This window comes from Pyrus communis, chromosome 16 (assembly GCF_963583255.1).
Source record: "Pyrus communis chromosome 16, drPyrComm1.1, whole genome shotgun sequence".
NCBI lineage: Eukaryota > Viridiplantae > Streptophyta > Magnoliopsida > Rosales > Rosaceae > Pyrus > Pyrus communis.
This window is the reverse complement of record NC_084818.1, coordinates 8,032,844-8,049,510: the sequence shown is the minus strand read 5'-3', so window position 1 is coordinate 8,049,510 and position 16,667 is coordinate 8,032,844. Positions and strand designations below refer to the sequence as shown.

The window sequence follows — 16,667 nt, the reverse complement described above, 5'->3', positions numbered from 1 at the left end:
CAAACAACCCACTTCTATTCTTCAAGATTTCATCTTTGTCATCTCCAATGGCGACTTCTTCGTCTTCTCCCTCCCACCAAGATAACCCACAAAAGGTCCAATTCCCGTTGGACTCCGCGGCGTACGAAAGCCTCCAAGAAATCGGCTCTGGCGACAAGGTCGTCGTCTACAAGGCAGTCTGCGTCCCCATGAACTCTGCAATTGTCGCAATCAAGTCCTTCGAGCTCAATCAATCCACGGCTGATTTCGAGAGTAAGCTACGCGACACCAAGACTCTGTCTCTTTCCCACCCCAACATTCTTGGCGATCATTGCTCCATCACCACCGCCGAGCGCCGTCTTTGGGTGTTCATGCCGTTCATGACCTTCGGCTCTCTGCAATCCGTAATAATCGCCCCCTCTGCTTTCCCGGGAGGATTACCAGAGCCCTGCATTGCAGTCGTCCTGAAAGAGACGCTAAACGCCATGTCGTATCTCCATAGCCACGGACGCTTCCACGGCGACATCAAGCCTGGAAACATCTTGGTTGACTCTGATGGGTCCGTCAAGCTCGCAGATTTCGGGGTCTCTGCTTCTTTCTACGACGCTGATTTTTCAACTGGGGCAAACGACACTTCTACAAGGCCGTATTGGGTGGCGCCGGGCGGAGGTGGATGCAAGGCGGATATCTGGGCATTTGGGATCACGGCGCTGGAATTGGCTCTGGGCGGCCCTCCCCTGTCTGGCTTGCCGCTATTACTAGGGACTCAAATTCTGAAGGTCAAGAACAGGTTTCGGCTTGCGGATTACGAAAACATCATCAAAGATTTCCGGAACCAGAAGTACTCTGCGGCTTTCAAGGACTTGGTGGGTTCTTGCCTTGATCGGGACCCGGAGAAGAGGCCGGCGGCAGAGGCGCTGCTGAAGCACTCGTTTTTCGACAACTGCGGGGGCAAGGATTATCTGGTGGGGACTGTGCTTCCGCATTTGGAGAGCGTCGAGGAGAGATTCAAGAAAAGAAACAGGGGTTTGGGTGACTTGTTGAGCAAGGTAAACTATGGAGAACTAAAGGGTGAGGATATGGGGTTTAGCGGATGGAATTTCAATGTGGACGACTTTGTTTTCAACCCGGTTTTTTTGGCTGGGCCGTCTTCTACTTCCAGCTCTGAGTCTTATGGCGGCGGCAAATTCCAGCTGTCAGAATTTGTAAGGAGGTTGGCAAAGCAATTACAGATTGTGAAGATGACTATTGGTCAGTTGAGGGAAGTAGTTGGGGTGAGGATACCGAGTAATGTAGATATTTGGATGCTGATGAATGCGCTGGACAAAGAGAAGGAAGATATTATGCAGTTGCAGATTAATTTGAGGGAGTTTGTTTTGAACCCGATTTATCCGGCTGGGTTGTCTTCTCCTCCCAGCCCTCCGGCTGAGTCTTCTGACGGCGGCAAAGCTGGGCTGGTGGTATTGCTGGTGGAATTGCTGGTGCACTTGGTGGGACTTGCAAGAAATTTGGAAAAGCAGATGGAGAATGTGATGACAATTATTCGTCTGTTGAGAGGAGCCAGGGAGGTTAAGAAGCTGAAGAATGAGTTGGTGTCTGAGTACCAAACATGTGTGCTGTTTCAGGTAGCGTTGGAGCTGATCAAGCTAAAGTTGGACCCTAATGGAAGAGATTATTAAGATTTCTCCAGGAAATTGCATTTGCAGAGAGTTTGCTTTTTGAAAAAATTGGTCGACTTTTTGGATGCTTTTTTCATGGCTTAGGAGAGAGAAATGAGTTTTAGAGCATTCATTTTCATGTATGAGATGTGCTATAAAGTGTTTAGATTCTGATTACATCATTTGGAATTTGTCATTTGTAAAGAAGCAAAGAATGAATGATCATTCGATGTTGGATTCATAGTTACTATAATTTTCTTCCCATATCTCTTTTGCTAACATTGAGAAAGAGAGAAAGAGAGAGAGCTGATACAAATTTTTTCGCTTTGGAGGGGGTGGGTGGGTGTAGCTCAACTCTAGACTAAGATCACTTAAACTTCAGTCATATATAGTTCTCCTTCTCAATACGGTTTGATTAAAAAAAAAAAAAAAAAAAAAAATGGGTTTCCATGTAAAACCCCTCTCCAAAATTTCTATGTAATCCGACAAATTCCCTAAAAGTTTATAGAATCTTGCAATTTGGTCCCCTATCCTAATATAATCCAGACCCTCCATCTTGATTTCCTTCCTCCCCCGCATTGCCACGTGGCGGTCTCCTAACTCACTTATCTCTCTCTCTCTCTCTTTCGGGTCTCTCACTCTTTCAGCTCACTCTTCTCTCTCACTCCTTCACTCTCTATTTTTCTTTGGGACTTCCCTTTCCCGATTGCACCCACACACCCACTATCACACCCGAGCCACCCCGACGAAGATGCAGCGCTAGCACCACCTTCATGGGCTCTCTCTCTCATTCCCCCTCACCTCTGTGGAGCTCGATGAACCCCAGAAATCCAGAGGTGAATGGGAGTGAGAAAGAGAGCCCACAAATGATATGGCTATTCATTTAGAGACAGGTCATCATCATGTTCCTCCATACTGGTACTTGCAATAGCTCATAGGGTGTGAGCATTTCATGCCCAGTAGAAACCATATACCCTTCAAGTTCATTTATCACAATTAATCAAAGTTCCATGCATCAAACAATACGGTAAAATACAAATGATATGACAAAGAAGTACCGATGAACTCACTCCCTTCTAATCCCTCTAACTTATATTTATGGCATCCAAACCGTCACGTCCCATACCATGCTTATACCACCTGGTTCTGAGCACCATAGAATATAAGTTAACTCCCCATTCCTCCCTTAACCCTGAATTTTCTTAGTAGTTTCAGTTTCATTAATATGGGCCCTTCCCCCGATGCCCAACTATATGTTCAAGCCCTTCCCTCGATGGTTGAACATATATATAATTTTCCAACACTTTGTTTAACCAAAACTTTACACAACCCAACACTTGACTCTGTATAATGCAACCTGAGCACTTCAATTTCACTAATACAATTGTAAACCTCAACATATTTAATCTAGCAATTTTACATAGCTCAACCATTCATCAAAACATAACAACATTTAACATAGTCAATATATAAAATACACCGGAAAAGAAACTATCAACCCATAACACAACCATGACAATCAAATGATTTAATTTCATCCAAACATTTCATTACTACTGTATTAGATATAATTACTAATATCACAAAGATTAAACATGATATAGACCTATCATTGGGAAATAGAGCCCCTACCTTGAGTCTAGCTAATTAGAATACCTCTCTAAGCCTTCGAAGTGTCCGGAGTCACTCCTAGGCTTAAAATCACATAAATAATAATAAAAGTTAGCATAAAACTAGAATGAAGATTCAATTTCAGCCTATCAAAAGTTCCCAAATATACCCCTATCACAACCTTGTGATGAACCAAGCTTAAGTCCCCATATTGTGACCCCATTTTCATCCCTCAAAACTCCATGGAAAATGATGAAATTACTTGGATTTTAAAGCTTAATAAACCTAGTTTCTAGTCTAATAAAAGTTTCTCAAAACGGATTTAAGAGAAGAAAATAATCAAGCTCCAAAGTTGAGTTCACAAACAGTTTTTTTGCAGAAAATCTGCAGATTTCCAGATTTTTTTTTTCTTCACATTTTCAAATCATATTGTTCCATAGAAGATCTCAACAAAAATCGGTGAAATAAATTGGGCTTTGTTCCTTGTCATGTCTAATTTCAAATATATAAGAAGACTTTTTAAAAAGGTGTAATGGATTGAGAGAAAACAGGAGCCAAAGTGAGGCTCATGAACTGCAGTTTTCTAGAAATCAAAGTTGCAGTGGTAAGAAAATAGAAAATTAACTAAGCTGAGCTAACCTTTTGTATCACTTGAACAACACACCATGCATCCTCTCAGCTCCCCTCTTTCCATTTTCCTACTTTTCCCTTTCCAAAACCTCTTGCTCTCCTCTAGTTCTTAGGTGAGAGTTAGAAATACTCTCTCTAACCCCATCATTGCATTCTCTGTTTTAGAATGCTTACTCACCCCTCTAGACTACCCACATCACCCCCAAAATTTATAAACAAGATCAGATTATCTTGGTTCCCCACCGTGTGATGGTTGGGAAGAAGAAGAAGAGTTTAGGATGTCTACACGTTAGCTCATCCTTTGTCTATTTTGTTATTATTATTATTTTCTTATTTAATATTTAAAAGCTAAAATAATTTTACTACTATCACACACACACACACACACACACACACATTCCAAGTGTTACAAGAAGCTCTGGCGTCTTTTTCTCCAGTCGAAACCAGGTCGTTGGGTCGGCTCAGCCAAAATCCAATCAAACTAGGCCCATTTGGGTCGTGTATAGAACTCGGGCATTAGGCCTGTTTACACCCAAACCCTTTTTAAATTTTCATTATTGTTATTTTAATTTATTAACCAAAAAACAATCGGGCCAGGCTTCAATGCCCAGCCTAATTGGAAACCTTAAACCCTTTCGATCCCAGGCCTTAGGGCCATGTAGGCTTAGGCCTTCAGGCTTTTGCATCTAGCTCGTTGAAACCCAACCTACTAGACCTTTGGGCAGGGCTTTCAAGCCCAGGCCCTTGGACCAAAAAACCCTTGGGCCTTAGAACCCAAGCCCAAGCCCAGACCCGATTTGACCTGGGTTGATTGACCCAGACCCATTGACTTTGACCCGATCAACAGTCATCTTTGACTTTGACTTTGACCGGTCAACATTGACTTTTGACTTTTTTCGAGTTTTGGTTCGGGACCCCTCCGAGGCTAATTTCGACGTCCTGAACCTGTTTTTGACGTCTGTTTTTCCAAATTAAATAGTTTGAGTATAGTTTTATTAATTGTACCCTTTATGTGCTTAGGTGCAATTATTAACGGCGAATCCGTTATTCCTATTTCGTATGACTCTTCTACGACGGAGTATCTGTGAGTGGACCCATGTTCTTAGAATATTTTGGAATACCATACTTTCTATTGAACCCATGTTCTTTGTAGGATATCTGATGGATGACGATATATTATTTAGAACATGTTTTTACACACTTCTTTATAGTATAGATAATGGATGACTTTATACTATGAAGATGTTTTTGAAATATATGTACCTATGTTTGGAAAGATTATGTTCAATGGTTTTGTGCGTATCTAGTGGTCACTGTTCTACCTACGGGCGAGGGAGAAATAAGGCTGAGGGAGATTTATGGTGGCAGGAGGTATATGTTACTGGCTTCGGGCCGAGAGATACTGATACTGATACCACTAGCTAGCACATATCTACGAGATATGTTTTATGAGATGTTTTATGGCATGCTAGTGTTTTCGGAAAACCTATCACTTATTATGCTATTAGTTTTCATAAAACTTTGGGGCTTAGTATGTTGATAACTGTTTTAGTATTATATATATATATATATATATATATATATAAATCAACTTGGTCCACTCATGTTGTTTTGCGCCCTCTCAGGACATAGGAATGAGGATTACGACTCGCGCTATGAGGCTTTATCCTAGCAGTGACACCATGCTCTTCTCTCTACTTGACATCTATTGTAATAGCACTTCTCTATCTTACCTTCTGCTTGTACTCTATATTAGATGTATGCTCTTAACATGTCATGCATTATCATTACATTCATTGTTGGTAGTTGAATATTATTATTGTGATAGTACTCTCATACTGCATGAATAGTCACATCCAATTATCTTGCTACAATTTATGTGCACGTTTCACATGTTCTCAGCATTTGTATTCATTAAATAGCTTTCGTTCAGATGCCGACCAGCACGTGAACATCCCGATGTCCTGAGGACATTAGGATCGGGGCGTGTCACTCCGTATGCGAGCCATCAAGAATCACAGAGCCAATTTACGACAATTTGAGACGTGCTTAGTCATAGTTCTTTACTGTCTGGCCCAAGCCATGACGAAAGGGAAGCCCTTCAAAGACATGATCAGTCTGAAGATCACAGTAAAAATTTGTCAGGGAGCTCTATCTCTGCCCGCGCAATTAGAACACTTCAAAGAGTACACTGCGAAACTGAAAGGGAGTGTTGAAGAAAAGAGAACAAGAAAAATTATAACCAACAGTCTATTTCTAGTTTCAGCAAGCAGCAGTGGCATTTTGAGGTCCTATCCGAGCTTTATCCGGAAATTTCGGTATGATTTTCCTTCATATGCTGCTCTTCTGGTCAGATCGGTTTCTACATGCGTCAAAGTAAACTTAATCAAATGAAATATCATCAGTACTACAGTGTGACACACACTCTGATTTTTATACGTAAGTTTTGAAGTTGTATTTTGCAGGATCTATGTAGCCTCGGAGCTAGGAGAATTGGTGTTTTCAGTGCTGTAGCGATCGGTTGCACTTCATTGGAAATAAGTTCAACTGGGTTACTGAGAGAGTGTTTGAAGCTGCAAAACCAAAGCGCAGAGTTGTTCAATTCTTTGCTGTCAAATGAACTAGATTACATCAACTCCAACTTTACGGACGCCAAGCTAGTCTTTTTGGATATCTACCACCATTCTTGACCCTTAATCAACGCCCTCAGAATTCATGTAGTCATTTACGTTTCACGAAGTTTAAATGTAGAATTTCATAAGCGCATATAAACTGATGGAAGTGGACGCATCTAAACTTGTTTCAGTTAATTATGTATAATTCTAAAAATTTCTGAATACGTTATGTGAATAATTTCAAGAAGTTTAAATGTAGAATTTCTTGTTGCTCTTCTTATATAATCATTTTGATTTCCATGTTGCATGTATGTAAAAAGAACAAGTTCTGCTAAATATAAACTCAGTAACATGCGATGAGCTGCTGAATCCGAAACTTTATATTGAACTAACTATAAGACCTACCACATGAGTAGCTGTCCCTTAAAACTTTAGCCTTCCCCGCGGCTCAGGAGCCTGCAGGCTGGAGCTGGTTGCAGAGTTTTGTTACTTCAAATAATTCCAGTATCGCGACACCCTTTATTTGCAACTTCCAAGCCCTACAGGAATTCATCAAAACAACGTTGTACCGTATTGAGCGGTGTTTATGACGACACCAAGTAGTGAATTGTAGATGTCAATTCACGGTACACCAGTTTTGAGTCCGGCTAGTTTGCTTAAAGAAAATGAATGCTTGGTTTGTCAAGTTTCAACTTAAGTGGTATGGGAATGGAGGTGAAATCAAGCTCTTTTTACAAAATCAAACGATGTCAAGAAAAGAAAGATTCAAACATAAACACTCAATGAATGTAGAGACAACGACTCTTAACCACTGTAACTACAATCTCGCGATATTTTCTTGAGGTTTGCAAGATTTATATGCGTATGTGTCTGCATGTGTGTTTGTGATGGAGAGAGCTTGTTAAACACATATAGACACCTTTTGTGACTTTAGATTATAATAGATTTTGTTGATCTGCAGAAGATTCACTACAATGTAGATAACATGCATGCAATAAAATGAAAAGGTAAAAAAAAAAAATCTCTATTCTCGCTTGCCACCGCACCCTCTCTCTCTCTCACTTTATAATTTTTCATTTAAATAGGCCTACAACACTTCCATGGTATTTTTTTTATAAAATGATATATTTACACTAAAAGAGAGAGAATAAGGTGGTTACGAATTTGTTATTTTCGAACACGAACTTACGACCTTTTAAGACTTTTTTTCTTGAGGGCTTACTTGATTTTTATTTACATATTGGAGAATGATTTCAATAGGTTCATAGATCGCTCTTGTTATTGGACTTGCAGGTCTTAAATATGTATTTTGTTTATATTAATTCTTGTAGTCTTTTAAAAATATTTATACGATTGCATCGATGAGCATAGGAGGATATATGACACATCTCTCTTAGATGGTAGTGAGATGGGTTGTCTCATATCTGGGCATCATGCCTTGCATCCCAAGATATCGTTGACATGGCAAATAACAGAAAACCAACTAACTCTAACGGTATTGTTATCTTAACCAACCTCACCCAATCCTAATTACCAAAACAACCTCGCAACAGAATGTTGATGATTTGCAAATTAACATAATCTAGGGGGAAAAATTAAAACTTACATATAATTTTCATCCGCCAATTGGATAGAAAATCCCCAAAATAACCTCATCTTCTTACCATTTTTTATTATATAAGTAATTAAAAGCAGAGCAGTACACAGTCACGCAGTCTCGTGCATCGTCGGCTTCCTCCCAAAGCATCAACCTTTCACAAAAATTATTTCTGCAGAAACCCTACATTCATCTTCTCCATCAAAATCCATTTCCCAGAAATCCAAACAACCCACTTCCATTCTTCAAGATTTCATCTTTTTCGTCTTCAATGGCGACTTCTTCGTCTTCTCCCTCCCACCAAGATGACCAACAAAAGGTCCAATTCCCGTTGGACTCCACCGCGTATAAAAACCTCCAAGAAATCGGCTCTGGCGACAAGGTTTTCGTCTACAAGGCAGTCTGCGTCCCCATGAACTCTGCAATCGTCGCAATCAAGTCCGTCAACCTCAATCAATCCGCGGCCGATTTCGAGAGTAAGCTACGCGACACCAAGACTCTGTCTCTTTCCCACCCCAACATTCTCGGCGATCATTGCTCCTTCACCACCGCCGAGCGCCGTCTCTGGGTGGTCATGCCGTTCATGACCTTCGGCTCTCTGCAATCCGTAGTAATCGCCCCCTCTGCTTTCCCGGGAGGATTACCAGAGCCCTGCATTGCAGTCGTCCTGAAAGAGACGCTAAATGCCATGTCGTATCTCCATAGCCACGGACGCTTCCATGGGGACATCAAGCCCGGAAACATCTTGGTTGACTCTGATGGGTCCGTTAAGCTCGCAGATTTTGGGGTCTCTTCTTCTTTCTACGACGCCGATTTTTCAACTGGGGCAAACGACACTTCTACAAGGCCGTATTGGGTGGCGCCTGGTGGAGGTGGATGCAAGGCGGATATCTGGGCATTTGGGGTCACGGCGCTGGAATTGGCTCTGGGCGGCCCTCCCCTGTCTGGCTTGCCGCTGTTATTAGAGACTCAAATTCTGAAGGTCAAGAACAGGTTCCGGCTTGCGGATTACGAAAACATCATCAAAGATTTCCGGAACCAGAAGTACTCTGCGGTTTTCAAGGACTTGGTGGGTTCTTGCCTTGATCGGGACCCGGAGAAGAGGCCGGCGGCAGAGGCGCTGCTGAAGCACTCGTTTTTCGACAACTGCGGGGGCAAGGATTATCTTGTGGGGACTCTGCTTCCGCATTTGGAGAGCGTCGAGGAGAGGTTCAAGAAAAGAAACAGGGGTTTGGCTCACTTGTTGGGCAATGTAAACTATGGAGAACTAAAGGGTGTGGATATGGGGTTTAGCGGATGGAATTTCAATGTGGAAGAGTTTGTTTTCAACCCCGTTTTTCCGGCTGAGTCGTCTTCTGCTCCCAGCTTTGAGTCTTGTGGCGGCGTCAAATTCCGGCTTTCAGAATCTGTAAGGAGGTTGGCAAAGCAATTACAGATTGTGATGATGACTACTGGTGAGTTGAAGGGAGCAGTTGAGGTGAGCATAGACGATCCCGCAGACATTTGGATGCTGAAGAATGCGTTGGAGAAAGAGCAGGAAGATATTATGCTGTTGCAGATTAATTTGAGGGAGTTTGTTTTGAACCCGATTTATCCGGCTGTGTTGTATTCTACTTCCAGCTTTCCGGCTGAGTCTTCAGACAGCGGCAATGCTGGGCTGGTGAGGTTGCTGGTGGAATCGCTGGTGGAATTGGTGGAAATTGCAAGAAAATTGGAAAAACAGATGGAGAATTTGATGAGCATTATTGATCTGTTGGGAGAAGCAGAGGAGGTTAAGACGCTGAAGGGTGAGTTGGAGTCTGAGCAGAAAGCATGTTTGCAGTTTCAGCTAGCGTTGGAGGTTATCAAGCTAAAGTTGGACCCCGAATGAAAGAGATTAGTAAGATTTCTCCAGGAAATTGCATTTGCAGAGAGTTTGCTTTTTGAAAAAATTGGTCTACTTTTTGGATGCTTTTTTTATGGTGTTTAGGAGAGCATTCATTTTCGTGTATGAGATGTACTATAAAGTGTTTAGATTCTGATTACATCATTTCGAATTTGTCATTTGTAAAGAAGCAAAGAATTAATGATCATTTGGTGTTGGATTGATATATAGTTACTGTAATTTTCTTCCCATATCTCTTTTGCTAACATTGAGAGAGAGAGAGAGAGAGAGAGAGAGATGATACAAATTTTATCACTTCATAGGGGGTGGGCGGGCTTAGCTTAACTGGTTAAGCGCATTAGCCTCTAGACAAAAATCTTTGAAACTTCAATCACATAGTTCTTTAACAAAATAAAAAAAATAAAAAACTCTCCATATACAAGCCATCAAGAATCACAGAGAGCTTATTAAAGAAATGGACACCTTTTATTACTTTTGTTTATGATACATTTTGTTGATACGCATAAGATCCACTACAGTACAGATAACATACATGTAATAAACTGGAAAGATAAAAAAAAATAATATTTAAAGAAAAAACATAACACTTTGCAGTTTCAAGGTCCTATAGCCTTGTATAAAAAAAAACAAAATAAAAAAAAAAACCCCATAAACCTTTAACAATTAAAAAAAAAATCCCCCAAAAGCACTCTTAAGAAATAGGAAGAGGAGCACCATTCCACTCCTTCAAGCAATCCAGCAGAGGATCAATCAACTTCCCAGCACTCATAGCACTGAAAACCTTGTCACATTCCTCCCCTGGTGATCTCACTTTCTCACCAGTCAATAGATCAGTCCCCAACTCTTCCCTCACAAACTTGTACAATGGGTAAGACCTGCATTCTTTGATCCTGTTTGGGATTGCTGTTTTCCCGTTCTCGTACTCGGCCCGGGTGGTTTCGACCTCTTTCGGCAATAGGGTTTTCAATTCCTCCTCAAAAGTTGCAATCTTTTGGAAAATTGAAGTGCTTGTACTCCTCTCCTTGTCACCATTGCTCAATGCATGCTCAACTAGTACATGCCTCAGTTTCTGCATCAGTGGATATGTAGCACTGCAAGGATCATCGATGTAGGCAAAAACATACTCACGGTCGACGACCTTGAGGAGGTCTTTTTCGCAGAACCGAGAGGGGTGAAGCTCGCCATTGAAGCCCACGGTGAGGACTCTCTTGGCAACCTGACTCACGGTGGTCTTCACTGTGCTCTTCAAATTCTCCTCCAAATGCCTTAAATCAATAGCTTGGCACAGTGCAACTAGGAATGTGGATGACATGAGCTTCAATATGTCGACCGCCTCGGTGGTTTTTCGCGAAGAAATCAATCCCAAGGAGTTGACATCTTGGTTGTGTTGCTCTGCACTCTGGACATGGTTTGTGACAGGGTTGCCAAGGAATTGGAGCTCCGAGCAGTAGGACGCCATGGCGATTTCCGCACCTTTGAACCCATAATCCAAGCTGGGATTGCTGCTTGCTGTGAGATTTGAAGGCAAGCCATTGTTGTAAAAGTCATTGACAAGCTCAGAGAACTGTGCAAACATGAGTTTTCCAATTGCAGCAATGGCTAATCTGGTGTTGTCCATGGCAACACCAATCGGTGTGCCCTGAAAGTTTCCGCCATGTAATGCCTTGTTTCTTGAGACATCGATTAAAGGGTTGTCATTCACTGAGTTAATCTCCCTCTCAATCATCTTTGTTGCTGCTCTGATCACCTCAATCTGTGGACCCAACCATTGGGGAGATGTTCTAAGAGCATACCTGTCCTGTTTTGGCTTCTGGAGAGGGTCCATCTCATGCACTTTCTCAGCTGCTTTTACATAATCACTTCCAGCCAAAATGTGTTCCATTATTGCTGCAGCTTCAATTTGGCCAGGGTGGTGTTTTAACTTGTGAGTCAAGTGATCTGTGAATTCAGGTTTCCCTTGCATAACTTCAGCGAAAATTGCCGAAAGCACTTCTGATAAAAGCGCTTGTGTGTTAGCGTCAAACAGAACCATAGAAGCCAAACCAGACCCAACTGCTGTTCCATTGACCAAGGCAAGCCCTTCTTTTGGTTGCAACTCAAAGAACCCACTATCAATCCTTGCTAGCTTGAAGGCATCAGAAGCGGTTAAGGTTTCACCATTGGGTCCGGTGGACTTGGAGTTAGGCCTACCGATCAAAAGCCCGGCAATGTACGAGAGCGGAACCAAGTCCCCGGATGCGGTGATTGTGCCCCTAAGGGGGAGGCATGGGGTGACATTGTTGTTGAGGAACTTGGTTATGGCTTCCAGGATTTCGAACCTGATTCCGGAGTAGCCCTGGAGGAGGGTGTTGATCCTCACCAGCATTGCTGCTCTTGTTGCTGTGTGAGGCAAAATGTGGGTCCCTTCTGTGGTGCTGCCGAAGATTCCAGCATTCAAAAATCTGTTCAACAACCAAAAATTGCACACAAGTCAACTTGAGTAGCAACTAACACAACTAATTCTTTAAAACACACGTGGCACAGTCACATTAGTTAAAACGGATGTCCTCCGCCCTATGAACCTGGTTCAAATATGCCTCCTAATAGTTTAGACTAGATTAAAGTGAAATTTTGTCCTTCAGAAAAATAGAAGAAACGAAAGGGATACGCACAAGAACTTTCTAGAAAGTTGCACAACTATTATTAACTATTATAAAAAAGGTTAAACATTAGTAAAATGAGTTTTTATTTTTTAATGCAAAGTAAATATTGTTAATCGCTTGAGCTACAAGTTATTTGCAGTAGAATACGTTTTGTCTTTTTAGTAGAAATGGGCTGAAGTGAGGTATTTATTTTTTATGGGCCCATAGAGCCACGTGGGCAGCAGATTCTGGTGGACAAAAAAAAAAAAGAACCAAAAAAACCAAAAAACGAAGGCCTGTTTAGTTATTATGTAATATGGACCAGATTATTTAGGGACCAATAAGGAATAAATGGGTCACGTGCACCAATATTGAATTGGATGTTGACTATCTGGCAACCACGTGCCAAGCATGTAAATGCTACTAAGTCATGAAAATAAGAATATATTTTAATTTGATTAAATCATTTTTTCTTTGCTTTGAGTTCAAAATGTGTGTGTGTGTGTGTAGACTCTTAAGCTAAAGCGACCTCATTTTATTTTTAAAAGGGAATTGGTTGTGAAGTCAATTATCCATCAAACTTAACAATCTGAATTGCATATTTTTAAAGCCTTCATTCATAAATCATTTTCACAAAATATTAATTCAATTTAAAATCATTTATTTTGATTGTCATGATGAAATTTTAATGTTTCTTGGAACATAGTATTCGTCAATTTCTTTGAATTCAATTAGATGCCTTAAATATTTTTAATTTGACTAATATTTTGCAAAGATGGCCTATAAAAAACGTATAATTCGATGTGAAGTGGTCACAACAACTAGTTCTTATTTTTGTCAAAAAGAAAAATATAAAACCCTTTGGATAAAGGGGTGTGTGTGTGTGTGTGTAAATCATTGTACACCATGTATAATATAATATGATACACGACATCTTTGGTCAAACAAACATTTTTTTTGACATTATTAATAATTTTATTTTATTAAAATTAGAAAGATGTTTAAAATTGATAATTTTTTTTTCAACGGATCCATTTTAAATCATTTTTGGGAAAAAAGTCATTTGCAAGAGTAGTGCTATAAGTAGAAATATTTAAATTCAAGGAAAATAGAAATAAAAAATAAAATATTGCTCTGTTTTGTTTAGATCTGTGCATCCTCCTCATGTCACATTTTTTAGTTTTAGCCAAAATAATAATAATATTACGAAATATCATAAAAATAAATACAATCACCTAACATATACCGACATCAATAAGTACATAAGGTGAGACGATGCTAGTTACCAATTTTCACCTAAAAACAGATTCAATCATAAATTCCACCAAACAGAGAAAGATAAAAAGACGCCTTGTTCTTTATCCCGTCACTTCTTCTTACCAACCACTCGAGGTCGGAACTTTTCATTTTATACGTTGTTTTATGAGTTATTTCTGTATATATATGTCAATGTTGCAATTCTTTAAATAAGTGGAATCTAGTGCCACTTAACGTCTCATAAGTGCACAAATTTTTCATTTTGTGCCGTTTATGAATCCTTTCTGTATATGTATCCATTCTGATTAAGTACATAAAGGAACGACTAATGAAGTCAACTAATTGGCTTGAATAAGTAAAATTAACAAACTAATTAATAGAATTATGATCCCCAAGCAAGGATGATGGATATGTTCAATGGAAGATTAATTAATTAGAGAATCGAAGGTTAATTAATTACCTAATTAGCTCCCTCTGAAGAGCTCCACCTTGCTTGGTTCTCCTATGTGAGGTTGCACCAAAACCAGTGGTCACACCATAGCTGTCTGTGCCTTTGCTCATGCTATCCATAACCCAATCACTGCTGGCCTTCACCCCAGCCCTTTTCTCCTCCGACAGCTCCACCTTGGCACCGTCGTGGTTGGCAATTGCAGCAACCTGAGCCACCGTCAGGCTCTCCCCACCAAGCTTCACCACTGGCTTCCTGTAATCGTTGACCATCCGTTTGAACTCGTCAAGATGGCTCCCTTTCATTGCTTCAGCTGCCATCCCCCAGTTCAATGGGTCATGTGTCGCAAGTACCTTCTCATGGCCTACGCAAAACGACTCCAGGGAGCCGTTTCCGTTGCCGGTTTGGTTATTTCCCGGTTCCATTTGTTTCTCAGATCACAAACAATACCAAAATGGGGATACCAAACAATGAGAATGAATGGAGCCGAGAAAAATCTTGCCGGGAAAAATTCAGTGGGATAAAAACCTGGTCGAAGAGAAATAATAAGGGAATGGGAATTGGCAAAGGAAGGGAATGGAAAGAGGTGGTGCTAGCTCTAAGTTAAATTTGGGGTGAAAAGGAAAATTTACGAGTATTTTCCTGAGTTGGTTCACCCATAATTGCCTTGTTTATATAGGGGACGTCCCACATCGAATGCTTGGTGGGTAGGCCGAAATGTTAGTTGAAAACTGCAGGTGGCCCTTGGATCTTCATGATCGGGGACCGTTCACGTGATCACACGTGGCGTACATATGCGTTTGAGAACAACATGTGTCGTTTAGGTGGGGTTAAAAAACGCGGGCTTTTACTTGTCAAATGATAACCGACGGGGAAGGGAAGAGGGGGGCGGGGGTTGGTGAGCAAGCAGGCTCTCTGAAGGAAACTAAGGCACGACAGCAGCACGTCAGCCTATTTCTCTGCAAAAACAATTGTTCATATGACAAGTAAAATTCTTCGAGCAAGGTGCCGTTGCATTGTCGTATGATGTAAGGTGTTAGTGTTTTTTTTTTAAGGTGATACGATAGCGATTTTAATAGAACGTTAAGAAAGTGTACAAACCGTAAAGAGATTATCTTGAATTAAATTCGCATGTAACATGTGACGTTAGTTAAACTTTAAAAATGTAAATGTAAATTCTTGTTGAAGTAAATTTTTGTTGGAATATGTCAACTACACCATTCAAGTGATGACACATGGCGTACAAGTGTGTTTTAGAAGAACATGCGTAGTTTATGATGATGTAAATGTAAATTATAATCAAGATTTACAGTTTAGCAGCATTAACGTAATAAGATTTTGGATATCTAACAAGAGGATTATTTCTGTGCAAACATTTGATGAGACCGATACATGATTATATTATGAATGATCTATTGTATGCTTTAGCCTAATCCGTTACTCCCCTGAAAATAAAATATTGTTTATAAAATAAATTTTGTTACTCTTGAAAGGGACTTATAGCTAACGAATTAGGAATACTTGACTCTTCACTCAGACCACGTTTATTTGACTGAAATGTTAAAATGAGAATGATAATTGTGTTCAATTTCGTAACTATTTACGAATGGAATGGTTTTCCAAATTCAATTCAAAGTTATATTTGATTTTCCCTCTCTAAAATTGGTTGGATAAAAAAAAGTAACTTGCAATTCCATACAAGCGATGCATGTTGAAGAAAAATGTAGAAGAAATAAAGGTGAGAGAAATAATGAATAAAGTTCAACTTAATTTTCAAATTTTAAATGTATAATTATCATTTTAGTTTACATTTTTCTTTGGGCCGAAAGATAGGATTTTATTGAATTAAGTAAAGAAAATAAATATTTCTTCTTCACTCGTAAGTAAGAGGTTTTAGGTTCGAATCTTGCGAATGTCGAGTTCAATATTAATTTATTCCTCACACCTTTGTTACACATATCGTTGTATAAAAGAAACAAAACAAGTTAAAAAATCCAACGAAAAATAAAAACTAAAACTTTTAAAGCTAGTTTTGATTTCTTCACATTTATTTTCTTCAGCTTAGGTATTTTTACTACAAGTTTACAAAAGTGCTTGGCACAATCACTTTGGAAATTGACACGAAATACTATCATTTTCTTTAGCTTTTGTAATTTTTATTACAAAGGTGTCAATCACTTTGGAAATTGGCACGAAATACTTTCATTTTCTTTTGTAAATTTTATTACAAAGGAGCTTGACACAATCACTTTGGAAATTGGGGCACAATTTCGTGCCACTGAATCTCAAGCAAATCCGCATGACCCTGTGCCTTTAGATTGTGCACGCAAATTACTAGATTAAAAGTTTTAGGGCAAGGAAAAACA

The 16,667-nt window shown here is 40.0% G+C and overlaps 4 protein-coding genes across 4 annotated transcripts; 3 read left to right on the top strand and 1 right to left on the bottom strand.

Annotated features, from left to right (window-relative positions):
- Positions 1-47: 47 nt before the first annotated feature.
- Positions 48-1,658, top strand: LOC137719742 (serine/threonine-protein kinase BLUS1-like). The gene has a single exon (XM_068458772.1). The coding sequence runs from the start codon at positions 48-50 to the stop codon at positions 1,656-1,658; it is 1,611 nt and encodes a 536-aa protein (XP_068314873.1).
- Positions 1,659-5,960: 4,302 nt separating this feature from the next.
- LOC137719741 (GDSL esterase/lipase EXL1-like) lies at positions 5,961-6,568 on the top strand. Its single transcript, XM_068458771.1, has 2 exons — positions 5,961-6,227; positions 6,344-6,568. The coding sequence occupies exons 1-2, from the start codon at positions 5,961-5,963 to the stop codon at positions 6,566-6,568; spliced, it is 492 nt and encodes a 163-aa protein (XP_068314872.1).
- Positions 6,569-8,361: 1,793 nt separating this feature from the next.
- On the top strand, positions 8,362-9,960 carry LOC137719740 (serine/threonine-protein kinase BLUS1-like). Its single transcript, XM_068458770.1, has one exon. It carries the CDS (start codon positions 8,362-8,364, stop codon positions 9,958-9,960), a length of 1,599 nt encoding a protein of 532 aa, XP_068314871.1.
- Positions 9,961-10,429: 469 nt separating this feature from the next.
- Positions 10,430-14,957, bottom strand: LOC137720677 (phenylalanine ammonia-lyase 1-like). Its single transcript, XM_068459773.1, has 2 exons — positions 14,314-14,957; positions 10,430-12,416 (listed from the first exon to the last, which is right to left on the bottom strand). The coding sequence occupies exons 1-2, from the start codon at positions 14,724-14,726 to the stop codon at positions 10,667-10,669; spliced, it is 2,163 nt and encodes a 720-aa protein (XP_068315874.1). The 5' UTR covers positions 14,727-14,957; the 3' UTR covers positions 10,430-10,666.
- Positions 14,958-16,667: the final 1,710 nt, after the last annotated feature.